At 39.2% G+C, this 20,826-nt stretch overlaps 1 protein-coding gene across 1 annotated transcript; it reads right to left on the reverse strand.

The window, feature by feature from the left end:
- Positions 1-1,941: 1,941 nt before the first annotated feature.
- PPP1R17 (protein phosphatase 1 regulatory subunit 17) lies at positions 1,942-20,544 on the reverse strand. The gene is made up of 5 exons (XM_063177188.1): positions 20,187-20,544; positions 12,966-13,078; positions 9,403-9,555; positions 7,845-8,006; positions 1,942-2,879 (listed from the first exon to the last, which is right to left on the reverse strand). Exons 2-5 carry the CDS (start codon positions 13,045-13,047, stop codon positions 2,800-2,802), a joined length of 477 nt encoding a protein of 158 aa, XP_063033258.1. The 5' UTR covers positions 13,048-13,078; positions 20,187-20,544; the 3' UTR covers positions 1,942-2,799.
- Between the last annotated feature and the right edge of the window lie 282 nt (positions 20,545-20,826).

The raw sequence follows: 20,826 nt of genomic DNA on the forward strand, positions 1-20,826 counted from the left end.
TTGTAAGTGTGGGTAGAAAGAGATTCCAGTAATGACAAACATAATGGAAGAATTGGAAGATATATAAATCATGTGGGATCTGAGTAGGACGCAAATGGTATGGAATAAGGGGTGGAAATTGTATTGGGACTGACAGAAATTGAGTTCATTTTCCCACAGCAGCCCTCACAGTGCTGTGCTTTGCATTGGTAGCCGGAAAGGTGCTAGTGACACACCAGTGGTTTTGCTACTGCGGAGCAGCACTGGCATAGCATTGGCACTGTCTCTAACAGTGTCCTGGTAGGGAACACAGCTATGCCAAAATAGCTGACCCAAATAAACCAAAGGGATATTCCATACCATATGACATCAGCTCTGATACAAAAGCAATGGGAGAGAGGAGGAGTGGGGGACGTTTGTTATGTTACCACTTTTGCCTTCTGGAGCAACCATTCCAGAAGTGTGTGCTGAAATCCTGCTTTCTGGGAAATGGCAGAATATTGCTTGCTGATGGGAAGTAGATATTAATTGTTTTCCCTTTTGCTTATGCATGTGTAAACTTTTACTTTTCTTTTTTTTGGTTCTTTGCTTTTGTAAACTGCCTTATCTCAACTTACTAGTTGTTTTGCATCTTATTTTCTCTCCACTGTCCTGCTGTAAAGGGGAGTGATAGAGCAACCTGGTGGGCATCTGGCATCCAGCCAAGGTCAATTCACTACACATGCACTGAAAATATTCACCAACTTCACTGGTAAAGGTGAACCTGAGTCACATATATTTCTTGTCATGTACTTGTTGTGACATACTTTACTGTAGAGGCAGTTGGTCAGGGGTCTGATGGCTCGACCTGGATGCCACAACCTTCTCAGAGAGAGGTCCTGCAAGAGACAACTTTCTAGGAGCCTTAGGAAGTCCTTCAGCTGCCAGGTAACCTCAACAAGGGGCAGCTAGCTCAGCTCAGCTCTTAGCAGTGATTTCAGCTCTGCCTTGTGAGGCGTACCCTGGCCAACACAGAGACAAAGAGACAGGAGAGCCATGTGGTTGTTCCACAGAGGTAGCCTTTATTCCAGCACCCTGCAAAGGATGCCAGCAACAGCAGCTCTCTCCTGAACAGGGCAGAAACTGGGGTTTTTTCTGGGGAAAAGCAGGGGTGGTACAATGAGGGAAAAACCAATCAGTCCCAACAAATCTACATGGGGTTCCAAAGCATGCTGGGAACTCACCATGACCAAGGAGGATTTCTCAATCCATGAGACTTTGAGAGGATCTTATCATAACCCATTAAAGGGATACCTCTCCAAGGGAGAGGGCTGGCATGCACATCTGTTTCCACACTTTAATGTGGATCTTATATTAATGTTGTTACTTGAACTATTGATTGTTTATATTTTAAGTATTGTCTTATCTCACTGTTAGATTAATAGGATAAAAACAAGTACACTTTCTAAGTAAGAGGTATCCCATTAATCATATAGTGGACCTCTTGTGCAATTTAATATGCAATTATTTATTGTAAGCTCATTGATTACATCTTGAGAGTATACATTCACATATATTTGTGAACGGACTGCATTGTCATGAAAGATGTTGGGTCAGTTACAGTGGCAAATGGAGTCCAAACTAGTATGGTCCTCAGCTGTCTGTATAAGCGACTTAAAAAGATAACTAAATTCAGTCTGCCAGGCTAGATAATCTTCAACCTCTCTGCTTACTTCCCTAAGGGTTCAGCTGGCAGTGCTACTCCATCTATCCCAGAGTTATTAAGAAAAGCACACAGTGTCCTGTTCTATCTTTTTTTTGGTAAAATATTCTACCAATACCCATCTCTCTACAAATGCTGTAGCTAGCTGTGAAAGCAATTCTTGTTTGAATCATTGAGGTAAACTATTTAAAAAGTCACATGATGCTCTTCTACCTTGCAGTAAGCATATGCCATTAAGTAACATTATTCCTTTTACTCGATTTTTACCTTCCTGCTGTGATTTTGAATTTTTAAAACCTCTCCTAACTGATTACCTAGGATTCAATTTAAAAAGCAGATGTGAAAATAAATTATTTGGAGCAAAAGCATCAGCTATCCCACAATTTTATCTTTCAGCAATCCAGTGGAGACAATTACCAGCTGGCATTGCACTTCCCTAGTGTTTCTCCTCTGAGATCTCTGCTCTCCATCCTGTTTGATGTATCTGTCAACGCTGAGAGCCCTTAGGTGTAATTTTAATTCTAAAGTAAATTTATCTTTTCCTCTTTACAGACACAAGTCATGAGCAGATACAGGCAGAGGAAATATTTGCTTTGCTTTCAGAGACTCTAGAATTGAATCCTGACCCTCTCACCTTCTTCATCTATCCCATCAAGTCTGCACTTGGGAATTTTCACTGTGGTCAGTGTTATTCCAGGAAATGAAAGCTAAACAAATTAGGTCAAGTGTCAGGCAAAAAAAGCAATTTGAATCACTAGCTGATGTTTTACTACTCTGCGTTACCACTTCTAGTGCCGGGTACTGTGTGAGTACCGCACTGCACAAAACTAGATATGATCTGAGGTGGATTCCTTCTTGACAAAAATGCTAGGAAGCCCCTTCTAGTAAACCAACAGAATCCTTCAAACCCTGTGTAACTGAAATTTCTGCTATTCATGTCCAATAATGCTTGCTGGGAATTATGAGATGCAGATAAGCAGATAAGCACTTGGTGGTAGTTTAAATTCAAGTGTACAACTGAGAAAATTATTTATAAAGGTGAAAGATCTTTTTTAATGTGCTGCCACTTTGAATGACCCATGATTATTTACATTGTATTATTGAAATATCATTGTAATCTAACTGTGGATAGTGTCTCCATCCTTTTCTTCATCTTCCATAATCACTGTTTGTTCTTCTTCTGTAAATAGCTTAGTACCTTAAAAAGAGAAGAACACAAAAAACAAACAAAGAAACAAACAAAGAAACAAACAAACAAAAAACCAAATAAAAAAAGGTGGAAAAGTGAGTTGATTTAATATACTACTTTCTAGAAAACATCAGGCAAAAGAGAATTTTTCACTTTTCTCTTATTTCTTGATTTTACTGTCATCACACGAATTACTCCTCATTTCTTTTTGGCATTTCAGTCCCTTAATACTTACTGAACTAGAGTTGAATCACTGCATTTTTAGCAAAAACTATTGAGCATTCTTAAATTCAGTATATTTTTGCTATCTGTAAAAAGAGACTGAAGTTTCATTTGGGAACCTGTTTGTTAGAAGGGTTTGGGTAGCTAAATAAGGGAAAGAGCTTGCATGATGAAGCAAATACTGTAATTAATCTTTGTAACAGGAACAGCTTTTATGGACAAGTAGATTTTCTCTACGTCTATAGCATATTACTTAGATCTTGCAAGTGCAGGTGAAACAAGAGATGTTTAAATACCCACATGACAAGTGCAATCTCCAATGAAATGATAAAGCATCAATAAATTGCAAAAGCTACTAAATGAAGAACAATGTGAAAATAGACTTGGATTGTAGATCATACTTCCCACAAATCTATCACTTCTCCTTTCTCTGTGTCTCTCTCTTTTTCTCTGTTAAACCAGTAAGTCTGTCCTTTGAGGATCCAGAGGCTTTTATATAATACCCAGGTATAACAAATATTGTAACTGCTTTCCTCATTAAAAAACAAGTAAGAGTAATGGGAGAACAATGCATTAGATACAAAATATTTACCTATAATGTCCTTCATTTAAGTTAGCTCCTGCTTCATTTATATTCTTGTAAACTAGCTGGTTTCAGCAGCACTATGAGATAAACTGAAAGGCATAAATTATTAATATTCATTTATGTCTTTCAGTTAATTTGAAACACAAAGGACTTCATTTGTTCAAGCAGCAATTAAGTAGCTCTTGTTAACTGCAAAGAATGATCACATTTTATGGAGATAGATGTAAATATTCCTCACACAGATTTCTATTCCTATAGGCAACCTAGGCAAAGATAGACAAGGGGTTTTTTTTCCTGATGCCTTTGTGTTTTGGGTTGTGTGTGCTGCAAAGGAGAGTGGGGGTTATTTTTTGTTGGTTTTCAATGGCCATTGGGGGGCAGGGAAAACATAATATGTGCTTAAAATGTACCTTCAACTGTGTGATGAAATTCAATCTATATGCATTTGCTATTGAGAGAATGACAGAAACTAATGCAATTTTCAGTTACTTTCAGTTATACCTCCAATGACACTTTGTTGCCTGCTGTTGAAACTGCCTTTGAACACTTGGCATGGAATCAAAGCAGTCTGCTAAGATGCTGCCTGTCTGTACAGAGCTTTTCAGATCCTGTATTCTGAATCTGTTTTCAAGTGATTACCTGCCTGTGGCAGACTGGTGCCTGTGTCAGGCAAAATAACCTATGTATTTAAATGCCTGAATTCTATTCCCTTCCTATTCTAAGGATGCATATTTAACTTTCAAGATACATCCAATGTACATCATTCTGCCAGCTGAAGTTCACCAGTGATGGCTCCATGATTTGCTATGAAAAGCCTTTGGTTGAAGGCTGGCCCAATATTTGCTACTTATTTACTTTCAGATTTATTCCATCTGGTAGCACACACAAAGAAACTAAGCTTTTATGGAACTGCTGTGCAAAACAGAACCTGAATTATAAACTTGGAGACCTGAGAAGACCCAGCAGAGCTATGTGAGCTAAGTAAATATAGACAAACCTTTCTGTTCTGTCTCCTTGTCATTAGTCTTGCTGAAGTAACAGCACTCAGTGCTAAATGGTATTTATGCCTTGGAGTGGCTACCTAGAACAGAGGCTTGACAGAGTTAAGAGAATAAAGTGGGTATTTTTTAAAGGCCTTCAATAGCTACACCCAAGTGTAAAAACCTCATGGAGGCTACACCCAAGAGGGACGGCAGTCAAAGGTTTTTCAAGCAGATAGAAGTTTTGTCTGTTTGCATTTCAGGGGTTAATTCTCCAATTACAGCTTCAGGCAATGAAGCCATATTCCCACAGCTTGCTCCTCCCCAACTCACTTTTGGTTATCTACTTTTCAGGGCCCGAGGCTGTGGTGTGTCCTTGGATCACAGGTCCAGAGGGATTCTTTTGTCTAACTAAAATGTAAAGATAGTTAACTACACTTTATATGCCACCATTTCTAATATTTCTCCTTGAGATCCCCTGCAAACCACTTCTAGATACCAATTCAAGAAACTCCACTTAATTCTAGTAAAAGATCTTATTTAATAGTCTCTTGAACAGCTGTCCACAAAAATACTTTTTCGTAAATGCAGCGAAAATGGCAGATGTGTTATACCTCTTTGTTTCGACCAGCACTCCTAGGACAGTCCCTCTCCCTTCTGGGTGGTCTGAGAGATTTTCTGTCACAAATAAAAGCCAGTCAAATGTACTGTGTAAAATTAGGAAAATCTAATGTATCTAGGTGGCATGTGGTCCAGATGAGAAGCAGAATCAGTTTTACACCTCGAGAGCATCCAATCCAATTGGGAAATGCAGTTAAAGAAAGGGGCCTACTAAGTTAGTAATCTGAAATCTCCTCTACAAGGGTCAGGCTTCTAAATGTATTCAGCCTTCAAACTTCTACTGAAGTGGCACAGTTAATGTTATGCCACATCCATACAAATGAGTCATAAGCAGATGTCTCCTTCAGTAGCAAGTTCTCCTTCAGTCAGCCAACACCTTGTCTTTCTGAAGGAACTAGACCAGAAGACAAAATATAGGCAAATTTCTAATGGTAATTTTTTCCATATCACTTGACAGTAAATGGCTTGAATCTGATCCAAGCCTGTAGTCAACTCTGGAACACTCTGTTCCATCCCCACTTAGCATTATATAGTCCATTAACTAAATTAATGGTCTTTAGCCCTGTGGGTTTGAGCTAGAATGTAAATACATGGGTAAATATGGGAATACAGTTCCTGAAATGTCACTGAGGTTTCCTAATCAAATGAGAGATAACTTGTAAACTTAGTTTCAAATCCTCATTCTTTCTCATAGCTTAGAAAACCAGTTAAGGCAGCTCCTTTAGAAAAATACCACACCCCCATTGAAAACATCTGGGTAAGAAGAATGGAAGTTTAACTATTCACCTCTTCCCTCTCCAGCTCAGCTGCAAGCATTGTCCCTAGGCAGTCTGTAGACATGTGCTATCTTGTTTCTCTGATTTGTAGCCCAAGAGGTATGGCTTAAATCTAGGTGGCACCTGACAAATAAATGATTTAAGACAACTTTTTCTGTCTAGTTTTTAGCTTTCTAACAGAAACACTCATGTTTCTGTGAGCCATTGTGGTTCTAGAGTGTACCTAAAAATTGCAATTACTTGCAAGTTCTGTTGGGAAATTATGGTGACATTGTATATTTACCCTCTGTTTTCTTTAGCCAGATTCCTTGGCAGATATTAACAGAACAATCTAATAATCCTTAAAATAGATCTGCAGGATGAGTTGCATTTCATAATACACACAGCTACGGAAACAGAGGTAGGGAGGCTAAGTGACTTTTTAAAACAGCAAACAGAGAAAGACTAACTTACAAATGTTTAGCAAATCAAACATGCTTCTCACTCTTTGAAACCCAGAACTTCCAAACTGCATTCAGTAAAACACATTTTCTTCACAAGTGATCAGAGGCATCATATCAAAGAAAAAAAAACGTTTTCCCAGTGTTACACAAATCACTACCATTTTGACTTCCTGTTTGTATTCTCTTTCTATTGTTTTGCATTAAAATGCTGATTTGTCCTTGAAATTGTTGGTGGTCCATGGAAAATTTATAACATGCATCTCTGGACTTTGAATCCTGAACTCTACTGGGAACCTCTGAAGTTCATCAGTTAGCAAAGTGATTCATTGCTATTTATCATGGTAAGCATCAGACACACTACTAATATGGGTTCCTCTTACAGCTGGGGACCTCTGTTTGGGCCATACACTTAAGCTGTCTCTAGAATCTGCTCTAAAAAAGCTGGTTTGTATGCTATAACTAGGTAATCAGAATATACTTTTCCTTCATCACTTCTTAATTTAAATAAAAGAGGGAATTTGTTCATAAAGCATGATGCAGCTTTATTTAGTGTATGTTCCTGAGCTCTGACTCCTGAGTTTACCCAAAAAGCAGGTTAGCTCTTGCCAAATGATCCATGGCAAAGTTTCCCTTCCCTTCCCTTCCCTTCCCTTCCCTTCCCTTCCCTTCCCTTCCCTTCCCTTCCCTTCCCTTCCCTTCCCTTCCCTTCCCTTCCCTTCCCTTCCCTTCCCTTCCCTTCCCTTCCCTTCCCTTCCCTTCCCTTCCCTTCCCTTCCCTTCCCTTCCCTTCCCTTCCCTTCCCTTCCCTTCCCTTCCCTTCCCTTCCCTTCCCTTCCCCATTGGCAAGTAACATGGTGTCTACGTCATTCCTGATACACAGAATTATCTTTAAGGTGCTGCTAATGAGAAATTCATCACCACTTGGCTACATCAGTGCCTGTCAGGGACTGCCAAATGAAGAAGGGGATTAATCAGTACAGCTTTGCTGCAGGTTGTTGGAGGCATTTTAGTGCCGGTGACCTAAAAATTTCTATGTGCTTAGGTTTGAAAAGCAGGGCAGTAGTTGGGTTTTCAGAAAAGTAGGATTGCAGTTTGCAAGAGACAATCAAGTGACCAAATGCCTATTCTTTCTACCTGTTCTTTCTATCCTTGGAGCTTGAACATGGGATATGTATTAGACTTTTCATTTTCACCCCACTATTATTATATACTTAGACCAAATAGGTCCAGTTCAAGAACTGCTACTCTACTGAGCAGAGGGCAACCTCCTTTCAGCCTTCTAAGTATATCTCTGACACTAGCCACTTTTTGCTGCCTCATAGGAGGGTCTTTACCTAAGTTTCTTACCTATTATCAAAGGTGGGATGTGTATTGCAGGTGTATCTTTTCTTCTGGGCTTTTTCTGCTCCTGTCCAGTGATTTGAGAGACTGGAGACACTCTCTCTCTCTGTGACTTCTCTGGGATACCATACCTTTTCAGCAGATTTTCAGATGAGTCTGAAACTAGGCCTGTAAGCAAGCAATAAAGAAAATGCTACTTTAGCCTGTTTACATTGAAGAAATTTCCACCTGTGTAGCTCTCCCAAAGACTACTCTGAAGTAGAGTGGCACAACTGCATGATCTGCTGCATGATGTACCTACCCTACATTTCTTTCAAATTAATTATTTCCCATAGGCTCTAGAAAATGATGCTATCAGGCCAGCTGGCTTCTGATTATACATAATGCACTAAAAATCGTGGGACAGATGAGTGTAATCTCCTATTCCAGAACTTTAGACATCTTACCACAGTAACTTAATCACACAGACATTCAAGAGGTTAGTTGGGAGCAACATGACCACACAGAAGAGGCTAGTGAAAAAATGTTTTCTTTATGATATGACAATTGCAGGAAGTAAAAACAGCTCTCCAGCCTCTGAGCTGCTCTTCCTAAGAGAGAATTGCTGATGGAAGGTACATGTGAAAACTGAACAGAATCAAATATCTGGATTACAGATACTGGAAAATCCCAGTGCTTATTTTTGACTTGGTGAATTGTTGCAGATATACAGAGAAGCACACAAGTAGTTTCTGGCTAACTCCTCCATGTATGTGCAGCATGGGAAGAAGAATTCAATAATGTAAGAGCACAGCTCTCTTGATGGAAATTATAACACTGCTTATTAGCTGAGAGTGACAAACATTTATTCCCACTGCTGGTTTTGGATCATTAGGTTTCAGTAGAATTCTCCTGCTTATTCTTCCCTTCTCCAGGTTGGTGGCATTTGGGTCTCAAATATCTGTATTTGTGCCACAGTAGGGAGCATTCCACAAGAAGCCCCTTCATTGCTGTGATGTTTTCTGGCTTCCTGAAACACCTACCCTTTGCCAGAGTCCCCATAAACACATGATCCCTGTGATTTCCGGGAGAACCATCCTGCAGGTGGCTTGTGTGCTTGACTGGTCTACTCCAAGCATCAGCCCCAGCCTCCTGCTGGGCACTGGATGCAAGTTTCATGGGAAAGTGCAAGGGCTGGACTGGATCCTTTTTTTGATTTTGGACCATATCCAATTGGGACATCTAGTATGGCTCAGCAGCTTCCAATACATAGACATAGTATCACGCAGTAATGTAACATTATTTATCAGCAAGTCTATGAGATCCACGGAAGCAGGTTTTTCAGAGCATAAACCTATCCACCTTGGTATTCCCAGAAGTGAGACCAAACCCTTCAACTAACATGGAATATCTTTGAGAAAGACAGACTTTTTTCTTCCCCTGCCTTCCCAGGTGCACATGCAGGAAGCTGTGTTCCTGTTTGCATCCAAGGGGACATAACTGTTTGAACGTTCCATTGACTTTCATCCCTCTCCAGTCCCCAGACATGAATTGGGATTTCAAAGTCAAGAGATTTACTGCTCACATGTTAGAGGTGGTGGAGTATGCAAAGCAGGTGTATCTTTTCTCTTTGGCTTCTTTTGCTCCTGTTCAGTCTTCTGAGAGGCTGTGAGAATTTTACCTTTTCTTGGTTTATTTTTGAGGTCACAGCTCTTAATCAGCTGCTCTGAAAGATCTTCTGCAGGGAAAAAATATAATGGAAATTAAAACTTAGGGGACATAAAAAAAACAGATGGTGGAAAGAATAACTTTGATAATAGTGCTTTAATTCAAATGCCCAGGAAGAAAAATCTCTTAAATATTTAGAAAGCAAACAAAAGAGGGCTCTGTGCCATACTACATGGAAGTCAAGTGACTTAGGAAGTCCTTCTGTGTTGTTGGCAGTACCCATAAAACAGAGAGAGTTGTGGGCAGCTTGTGTGTTTACATGTCAGAGGAGAGGCTGCATCATTGTGTACAGAGGTTCCATAGCCACCCCTGTTTTACCCAGTGGTAACTGTGTGGATTGTATCTTCAAGAGTTACAAGGCCAGTTCTGTGAAGTAAAGTTTTATACATATATAGGGTCTTTTATACATATATAGGGTCAGTCTATTTGTAAAATGAGCCAGTCAGTATATTGTTCCCTTCAAGAGTTACCTTTATTTCCAGAGCTAATGAGCAATTGGTATTTGCTTTTTATTTACATGACATGACGCTGGATTTTTGGTTTTCCTTTAAAACAATCCTTTACTCAGATCACCCAGAAGGTCAACATGACTTTTTCTGCAAGGGTCTGTATTTCTGGGTGCTCAGGCAAGCTGAAAATACAGAAGATAGCTTGTTGTGGTAGTACATCCTTTTCCCCCAACTTCTCTTTAGGCCTGCTCTACAATCTCAGCAGCTTCTGATAAGCCTTAGTGTAATCAGCTGAGTGGTGAGGCACCCCTTAACTGTGCCAGTTGGGCGCTGAAGCATCTATGACCATCCTGAGTGCTCTTGTATGGTAAAGGTAGAAACTATTCTGACCATACCAGGAACATGAGCAGTCTGACCAAAGTAAGGAACAAAGGATAATCAGTCATTCTTATTAGCTTTGGTAAGTCATTTACCCAACTGAAATTATACCATTGTTATGAGACTTTTTGAAAAAATTAATCATAGCCTGAGTGTAATAGTACTATTTTTACTGGAAGTTTTTGGAAAAATCATCTTATAATGCTACAAACAGCAGTGTAGCAGCAAGGAGAGCTGTTTGAGCTCTCCTTGAACACAGTGGACCTCTAAGTAGGATGCCTCTTGGAGCTTGCAAACCCTCAAGTTTGCAATACTTGAAAGACTGTTGCTGATAAAAAGGTCTAGGCAGATACCATCCCCACACATACAATCTCCTTGAGGTGCAGCCCAGGCTGGTTGAGAAACACTAAGGGATTTGATATGATTACTGCAGTGAGCCTGACAGGAATTTTTGATAGGTACCTTTACACTTGTTAATATAGATGTATACATCTTTTTTCATGTGTTCATGCAAGTGAATAGATCATGGTATGAATGTTGTTATTTTGAGTATATAATTAACTCACTGTTATAATTGTAGCAAATCCTATTGAATTATTTTTTCAAATATAAAATTAGTCAATGATTAAGTGCTTTTGCACCCTTTTCTTACATCCATATCCTCTGCACCCTTACCCTCTTGCATCCCCAGTCTTCATGTAAATCATTCCAAGTTGCTTCTAATCCAATTTACTTATGTATGCTTTGTCTACATAGTAAGTAATAGAATGAACTTTGCCACTTAACTCTGTTAAAGCTGCATTCTCATGAATTCGTATTAAACCCTGCTTTTTGCCAATAACCTTGACGACGATTCTTTAACCATTTTAACCACTCATTTGTGAACCTGTCATTAGTATCATCACAGAAACCACTGTTTTGAATTCTTAAAAGCAGCTTGTTTGCCTTCAGCTGGGCTCCTCTCATGGTTACCCAGCCCCTGGCTGCAGACTTTCATGCAAGCACAACTTCATTGCAGGCTCTTTCACACTATTTAAGGCAGCTGTTATATCTGTGAGTCTGCAGGTAGATGTGGGAAGGATGGCCTCTGGGTTAAGTCCCTGGAGATGTGGGGCTTTTTTCTGACCTTCACAGGGTTTCTTCATAGTCCTAATGAGATCATTTACCCTCCCATTGCCTCTGTTTTCCAACAGTATAAAGAAACTCATTCTGTATATATTTAAATAAGCAATTTTATGGACCAACTATGGTATACTAGCAGTTGTAAAAACAGTGTCTGTGGCTAGAAATGCCATGTAGCAGAGACAGAACTAGGATACCTTCCTTGCAGTACTAATAAACAAAATTTATGAAACCCGTGGTGAGACTTTTTTTTTACAAGGAAGTGAAATTGCATTTGTGTTTCATTATTGTTGTCACAAAGGTAACAACAAGCAAACAGATTTTTCTTTCTGGGTTGCTAAATCTTCAGGACAATTTTGTAAGATAAGAGTGAAATCATAGCACTAGAAGCAGAGGCAAAGACCATGAATAAGCAAAAATTTATCTATCAAGCATGAAATCTAGTATTCTGGAGTGTGACAGAGCAAAGACAATCCTAGTATGCTCATTGTGAAAGCTGTAAGAAGTAGCTTCAAGAAAGGAAACTGATGAGGAAGGAGAAAACTGTGGGAAAGAGTGAAGGAAAGATGATTTTCACAAAGCTGGAAAAGCAGGCCTGTGAAGGAGAAAGAGCAGAGAAACTTAGAACTAGCTACAGCTGCAAAGTCTGAAGGTAGAAAAAGTTACAATGGTATAGCAAGCAAGGACATGAAACAATAGCTTGAGTTTTAGGCTTGGCTAAGATAGACCTTAAGACTACAGAAAATTATGCTTACCAAGATAGTAGACAGTTTTAATCTTAATAATGGTGTATGGTGTATTGTTAATAGAAAGGAGACAAGCAAGCATTGTGTGAAGCAGGTGTACATGTACTTTTAGTAATTGGCTAAAACAATTGTCTGTAAGCTTTAGCAATACACTGTTGGCTAGGAAGTATTTTAAATGCTCTGTAACAAAGATGTCTTTGGCTGTTGCTGGCAGTACATTGCTGGCAGAGCTTTTGCCATCTTTCTATTGTCTCAACCATGTAATGAGGCTGCAATAAAAGCTCAGGGAATGTTTCCCAGCAGTCCCGTTCCATTTGTGAAAAGAAAAAAACTTCCCAACACAGAAAACATTTTTAGAAAGCTGTCTCAGTGATGGCAAATTGAATGCTTGAAATCTTTTACTCAAATTGCATATGGAAGATATATTTAGGGAAAGTTCAGCTATATCCTAACTTTCCATTTGCTGTGGTATAAATGAAGAAACTGCTCTACCAGGGAAAAATCAATGACTCTTTTTCCTTTCTCCTCTTTAATTAACTTCACTCTAGAGATTCAGCTGATATTTATATGCAGAAAAAGTGCTCTTTGTCTTTCCATCTGGCACTAGAAGTGTCAGCAGAAGGTGTAATCTATGTGTTTTCCTGGAAGGTTAGTTGTATCACTGGACTTTATTATGTGAAGACAATACCCTCATTAGAGCAATAACATCATCAAACAACACTTACCTAAATGGTTACACTGTGAATCTTGCTTGTCCAGTCTGTCATCTGGGATATCAAGTGGCTGAACACATTCTGTTGACATCATTGAAGCAGCCTTTTCTCCTCCTATGAAGATACTACACCACATAAATGAAAAAAAATTTAAAGAAATTCAGCAGCATGACATAAAACAAACATATTGGTGTTACCTAACAATTGATGAAGAGTTCTTGTCTTCCAGCAGTCTGCTGACCTGATTTTTTACTCATACATGCTGCGATTCACTGTCTTGGTTATACACACAGTAATCTGTTTCTCCACCTACCTTGCTGTAAGCAACCCACACTAGCATAGATTGACTCCACAGAAAAACATACTTTTTTTTTGAGCACATAGAAAGTGCTATCTCATACACAAAGTAAATGCTAAGGAAGAGGATGTTTTGTTTTGGTTTTCTTCTCCACTTGTTCTTAACAGTAAACTAAGGATCATATTTGCTATTTATTATATGAACTAACTTAAATCATTAATTCTGTTGACTTGGTCTTTTAAGTCCAGCTTCACTAAGATACCTTACATACCAGAAAAATCAGCTGTAAAGTGCTGCACGGATCCCAAAGCCATCATGAAGTAAACTTACTCATCACTTTGGTAAGACCATGGGAACCCATTTCATGTAGCTATTTAAGTGTCCATGCTCTGTAAGTCTCACTGGATTGCTGTTTGGGCTATTTTGTCTCCCTTTACTTATAGCTGCAGTGGGTGTAGAAGTGCATCCTCACCCATCCTCCTACCTGAGCTTCCTCAGCACCTTGCAAGCTGAGACTTGATCCTGGGGCTGCCACAGATGCCACCATAGAAAGAAGAAAATTAGACCATTTTTCACTGCTGATCATTTCTATTGTTGCTTAGCAGAAACTCATCAGAATGACAAAGGCAATGTTAAAGGGAAGCAACCTTCAACCTGAAGGTGCAGTCCAAGTGATCTAGCAACAACTGGGGTAGTTTTTCATTCGTAACGTCCCTTCTCCATTTTCAGGGAATAAGAGCAGAGTATGACTTCCTTGTAAGGAGAAGAAAGGCAATGAGGAAAAGAAAAAAACTGGAGACATTATGAATAGAAGATGAAATAAGTAATTGAGGAAAAAAAGAGGAAGGGGAGGTAGAGAAGACAGGGCAAATAAAAAAGAAAACTAAGAAAAGAGGCAGTTGCAGAATAACAGTGAAAAGGAGGATGGGAAAATAGGAGACTAAACTCTGGGAGATTGGTTTTATCTTGCTGGAGGAAAAGAAATTACTTATTATTTCTTTGTAAATTGCATTCGTTGTTTGCTGACAAGAGATAGAACAGTAAGGGAGTTAATCTCATTTCCATGACTAAACTTGTATCTATGTGAAGAACAATTAACCCTTGAACAAAGTGTTTGCAAAAGAAGGTGGAAAAGGTTGCACTGATGTAGTTCTTCAGTGAATGGAACACATGTCTTAAATGACAGTGACTTACAAATAAATAAAATAACACTGCTGTTATGATTCTATGTGTTGGTTTAGATAAGCCATTGCCTTTTGCCCAGGCCTCTGACAGCAGGCAATAGCTTTATTGAGGTAGCCAGCACCCCAAAGCTCATTCTCATTCACAAGTTCTTTAATATAGGCTGATTCAGTCTATTATAGAATGAATTATTTATTTAATAGGCAGAAAACTAACAGACATAAGATTTAAAACAAAGTAATACTACACAGGAATAAAGACCAAAACAAAGACTAATAGTAGACATATACAGAGCAAGGTTAAAGGTACCTATTAATGTTACAGCTAGCAAAGAAATAATTTGGATTCAATGTATCTTACCATCCATTTGGCGATGGGGCACACATCATGATCCTTTCCCTCAATCCTCAGGGAAGTAACTACGGGTTTGAGTCCATAGTCCAGGGAGAAATCTTCCACAATTTCAGGGTGTGTGTGTAGAAGGTTTCTACCTGTGTGATAGCTCATATGTCTCTTACAGTTTGTAAAACACAGTCTTTCAGTCACAAATATTTCCTTTATCTCTTCCCACATCTGCTCTCTAGACTAAGATGCTGATTCTTAGCTGAGGTCTGAGTACTTTTGGTACCAGGGATGACCTCTTGCCGGGCCTTTCAGCCCTTAGGTTATCTCTTTATAGACCAAATGTCAGTGGTAGAGAGGGGGGTGGGATAGATGTCCTGCCACAACTGGCTGGCAGCATCAAATTTGACTCAACTCATGTCAACATCAAAAGTTAACATTGACTGATAATGTATATATGGAATTAATTCCCTTATGTTTCACTATTTAATTTGTAATATTCTACAAATTATTAAGATCTTACTGAATCAGGCCTTGATGAGGGATTTCACCTTCAAATGTTCACTATAGAAATGTCCCAGTCCAGCCTCACATCTGTACTAAAGTGTTATACTGGCTGAAGGCTCATTTGCCTTCACTACAAGAAAAATTCCTCACTTAGGAAGACTCTAGAGAAAGAAATCTTTGAAAGCACCTTGAATGGTTGCTTGATTTATTCACTGTATAAGTAAGCTACAGCTATGGTTTAAAATAAAGCAGATATCATTTTATTAAATACAAAACTTATCTGTCCTTATGAAGGCTTGCACTACATTTTGTGATTTGAGGGTGTTTTATGCTTTTGATGCCATTTGATTTTACTGGATTTGATTAGGGCATGCTGGCTAAATATTATGACTGTAGGTAAAATGTTATTTTCAGAAGAATACTCTGTTTACAAGGTTTTCAGTGAAATCAGGGATATTATTTCAGACACTATGGACATTTTTGTTTTTAACATGTCTTGAGGCAGAAAAGACTGGGGATAGATAGCAAAATTTAAATGTAAGATTGGTAGTAAATTATATTTAGTGGAAATAGCTTATAAAATATGGTTAAATTAGGTTAGATTTCAATAAGTTGTTTCATTGAATTATTTCACCCAATAAAATTTAAGCTTTGTAAAGAGACTTAATATAGGATTGCTTCATTATTTTTTCTTATTATGGTAGTTTGGAAAATATTATCTAAAATACATCTCTTAGGTCTGTGTTTATATTTTCACTGTCACACATGCCAAGCGCTTGGCATCTTCAGTGCTTTAAAATTCTGGTTTGCAGGCTAACTCATGACACTCCCCTTCCATTTCTTTTCTTTTGTAAATCTGCCCTGAAGCAAGCATTGCCTTGCTTACTAAGCAAGCACTGCACTTTGTAACAGTCTATGTGACAAAAGAATAAAAAGATAAAAATTGCCAAAATAAATAATGGATTTTGGTATCTTGGGTGTATATACATTGTGTCTGACGTGTGAACCTGTGAGCGCTGTTACATCCTGTCATCATGGATTACACACAGAGCTCTCCTTCAAAGGAAAGTTGCTGCATGTGACATTGTTATTGTGCTTTCCCAAACAACTCAAATCAGTGCCTGCCACTAAGGAAACAGATTCCCCAGTAACATTTTATGTGGGAAGGGAGCCTGCTATAGGGACTGTATGAAGCCATTAGTATGGCTTTACAAATTGAAGCATGTTCTCAGATTTTCAGGCATTAGGTGCAACACTTTTCTTAGCAGCCTTCACATTAGTGTGGTTTGCACTCTCTGCTGCCATCAGTCACCTTGGTAGCAAATGCTATTCATGTGATGAAGTAAAGTGTTTTTTTCTTGCGCCCTGTTGTGTCCCTTGACATAATGATCCACATTCATCCTTCGTGAATCTGTAATGGTTACATTGGTGGGCTACTTCACACACAATAGAAGATACTTCCTGAGATACTATAGATTTTCCTATATGATTTAGGATTCAATTGTCATTTAGCCAGAGACTTTGGAACAGTGCAGCTCGGCTGTACCACCTTCTTCGGAGATATGTGCCTAAATGAGTCACCTCAAGTCTCTTATTTCTTGGAAAAGAGAGAGCTGATAAGGACAACTGAAATGCTTTGCTTAAAGCTGAGGCAAGCTCTATCTTTGCCTGCATAGTTTTGCTTGTTAAAACTTTTGGCATGAGATTGGATTGGCTCTACTTACAGACAGAAGAGGGCAATGAATGATAAGGCAGACTGAAAAGTCCAAGTATTACTAAAAGCTGCTTCAGCCTCATGTTAATGAAATCTCATGCTGCATCACTGTCATATAACAGCATGACTCCCTTAGGCATACACCCTTGTAAGATATGGTGATTCAGATGAAAAATATCTGAATTTTTCACTTTCTGGATATCAGACTTTTGGATTTTTAGATAAGTTAAAGCACATACTAATTTTTTTTCAAAATTCTCAGTTGTTGTACCCACTTGATTAAAGTGTCCAAATAAAGCTATCTTATCACTCACTAACATAGTTCTAAAACACACAAATATTTGCAAGTATATGATTGATTCTTTGCTTAAAATTTTGATTTCCATAACAAAATTCACTAATGCAACCAGTTCTAGGCTTCAAATAGGTAAAAATATTTTGCCAGATACAGATACCTGTTTTAGTTAACTATTTTAAACACAGTTGGTTTAATGTAGATGTGTGCCACAAGTAATCAGCTTAGAGTTTAGGGAATACTCAGCACAGCTACTCTCACATATTTATAATATTATGTAAGTCTTTCAAGGCCATCTGATAATGTGACATTTAAACTGACTTAAAATGAAATCTCATGAGAAAAAACTCACCTTGTAAGATAGAAAACTAAAGCTTTGAGAACAAAACTGAAGACCTGGGCTTATTTCTCATTTGATCTTGATTTAGGCATGGAAATGGCTTGGGGGGGAAATCTCCATTTCTCTTAGGGTTTGAAGGGTTGTAGGGGCTATGCAACTATGTGGATATTAGGTACTATGGATAGTTGTATGTAATCTGAAGGGACAATGCAGTTCTCAAATGAGTCACCCATAGGTGATCATTCTTACCTAAAAGATGGAGAAATGAAGTTGTGATATGGAATTCTTATAAAAGTTTACAGGGGTTATGTGGGCATCAATGTCAGTACTCCTTATCATTGTACATTAAGGCTCATTATTTCTTTGTATATTGAATACTTAGAATTTCTGAACTTGCCCTTTATAAGGTATCCACAACCTGTGCCTCTGAAGATTTCAGTAGACCATGTGGTGTATGTGGTATTGTATGCGTTGTTTGAACTCTTGTTCAGGAGAGTGTTTTGTTTCTACAAATGACAATATCCTGAAGAAAAATGCGCTAATCTCCAGGGCATGCATAATTATTAAACAAACCATGGGCATGTTGACATGGATGCTAGATAAATAAAAGTACTTGTGAGAGCATCCTTGTTGGGTGACAGCAGTCAATCTGAATTTAATAACTTCATTTTGATAGTTGGTAATAACATTGCCACAGAAGCCTGTTTGGCCCTATGTATTTATCTTCTGAAGCCAGAGCAATTCCTAAGAAGAATAGAGGGAAGCAGAGGCAGAAACAGAGGCAACTAAGGTCCTAGGGTGGTACAGTGTGCACACTTGTTTGTCCTCATTCTCATAGGCAGAGCCTGACCTTGCTGCTGCTGATGTACTCAATAGCTGGAAATGAAAGTAAATAGGGAGTATCTCATAGGCTGCTGCCCAATGCAGACACGAGGCAGAGGCTGGACTTCATCAGTTACAGTCCAGACTGGACAAAAATCAGCATTTTGCTGCCCTGCCCAAAGAGCTGCTCTGGCATGGGGGTTTACTTTTTAAGACTGGTGCCTCCTCTCCCACCAAACATGCACTTACAGTTGATTATTATATCATTTTAAATTGGTTTGCCCCTTTCTGTCTGGTTGAAATGAGCACATAAGCAAGGAGGGACAAACGGGCTCCCAACATCCTTACCTGCTCCTTTATCCCTGCAACCTTAAACTTATGTGGGAGGCAAAGAGCAAGACCTGTCATTCCTTCTGTAGCATGTCCCCTGTGGAGGGCCCTAAAATGTGAGTAGGCTCCTTATTTGTTTGAAGTCATTTACAAATGCAGAAAGAATGAATAAGATATTGCATGAAGCCATCTTGCACACATCTGCCCTATTCAGAAATAATGTGAAACAGGACATGGGGAATGTTACATCTGGCTGCATTTGGCTTCTTCCATCTGTACTCAGCAGGCAGCCTTGGTACCTTTATCAGAAAGTATGCACCTTCACCCATACCCCATCCTATCTCAGCTGATATTTCCTGACAAATCATCTGAATAAAGCAAGATTACAAGTCAGAGGAGAAAATAAATGTCCTACAAGTAGAAATTCTCAGTGTTGCTGCTCCAAACCTTTTAATTACAAGTTTTACTATATATTTAACATTATTCTATTGGAGTGATGCCTTCGAGATACAGTAGACACCTTCATGTTAATGCACAAACTTTCTTCTTCAGTTACTTGGGCACTAGGCTGCTCTCCACAGGCATCCTGTCAGATTATTCACTTTTATAAAGCATATTTAAATCTTCTTAGCAAACTGATATTTGAAAGCCTGATCTGAATATCTCCCTCTATCCAAAACTTTTGCTACTAATACTAGCATGGGTGAAGTACCACAGAATTGTCTTGGAGCAGATTTTTCTCACAGACAGTGTGCTTCTGGGTGCTATTTCAAAAATTGTGGCTGGGTGGTAGACTAATTCCCATTACTAGCTTGTAAAATAAACTCATAAAATAAAAACATTTATTTGTTTGATTGAAAAAATGCAAGATATATTTGCGCAAGTTCTGGTTACAAGTCTTTGTCTTTGGAGATCATAAAAAATACAGTCTTCCCCAATTTTTTCCTTGAGGTATAAATTAACCCCTTGCACATGCCAGACTTAGTAGTGAGATAAGAAGTGCTTAATACTAGCTCCCACTTTGCTGACTTACAAATTTGGTTGTGAACTGTCCCACCAGTTAGTGCTTTAGTTTGCTCTAAAACCCTCTCCTCCTCATTTCCCTATCCACAAATCCCAGACTCGGTAGGTCATACCTTAACTTTCCCCACATAGGACCATCCCCAGCCCATTCCCTATGCATTGGGGATCCTGTGCTTTCCTGCTCATCCCCAGAGGTGATAAGGCAGCTTGCTGATGGTGGCTGCTAAAAAAAACCCAAAACAAACAAACAAACAATCAATCAAACAATCAATCAAACAAACAAACAAACAAATCCACACACCCCCTCAAAAAAAAAGGAAAAAAAAAGGAAATCAAGAAGCCAACCAGCTGGGAGGAAAACACATTGCTGAAGTACTTACTGAGTGGTGTGAGGGGAGGGTGCACTTTGTCGTTGGGGCTCACTGGAGGATCTTTCTCCAACCCAGTATTGGGGCTGCAGCTGATGCTCTTGCCTCTCTTATCTACGAACAAGCGGAAGCTGTCTCTGTGGCAAGGCCGCACTTGGGCGTCCTCCTGGAGGCTAGGGAGCAGCAGCACCACTCCCTGGCCCACCAGCAGATTCTAATCCTGTTTCCGTCCTCTTCCACAAGCTACAGGGGCCAAAGGAAAGGCAACAAGATGCGTGGGGGACCAGCAGTGCCTCAAGGCTGAGGCATCATTCCTGCCAGATGACCAAGAGTCACAGATGCTGATGCCCTCAGAAGAAAGAGAGGATGTGAAAGCTTTGGCACAGAGAGCCAAAAGGTGAGCTGCAGCTGCTGGGTTTAGAGCTGCAAGAAAATCACAAGGGCAGGGAGTAAGGCTGATGCTTTCAGGGTCCCAGGGGAAGGCTGAGAATAAAAGTGGAGCAAGAAGGCAGGGCACACATCTAGAGCAGTACTATAAGCACAGAATCTGATGGACACTGTCTCCAGCACTGAGATTCAGTGATGACTGCATTTTTTTTTGTATATCTATCTGGCACAACTGGTTATACAAGCATGGTGTTTATGGGGCCAG

Source organism: Melospiza melodia, chromosome 1, assembly GCF_035770615.1.
Source record: "Melospiza melodia melodia isolate bMelMel2 chromosome 1, bMelMel2.pri, whole genome shotgun sequence".
Taxonomy (NCBI): Eukaryota; Metazoa; Chordata; class Aves; order Passeriformes; family Passerellidae; genus Melospiza; species Melospiza melodia.

Excerpts from the sequence above, each read along its gene's own strand:
- PPP1R17 (XM_063177188.1), bottom strand. The coding sequence starts at position 13,047 with ATGATGTCAACAGAATGTGTTCAGCCACTTGATATCCCAGATGACAGA. Across the intron at positions 9,556-12,965 it reads TTCACAGTGTAACCATTTAG|AAGATCTTTCAGAGCAGCTG; the intron begins GTAAGTGTTGTT and ends TTTTCCCTGCAG. Across the intron at positions 2,880-7,844 it reads CATCCCACCTTTGATAATAG|GTACTAAGCTATTTACAGAA; the intron begins GTAAGAAACTTA and ends TCTCTTTTTAAG.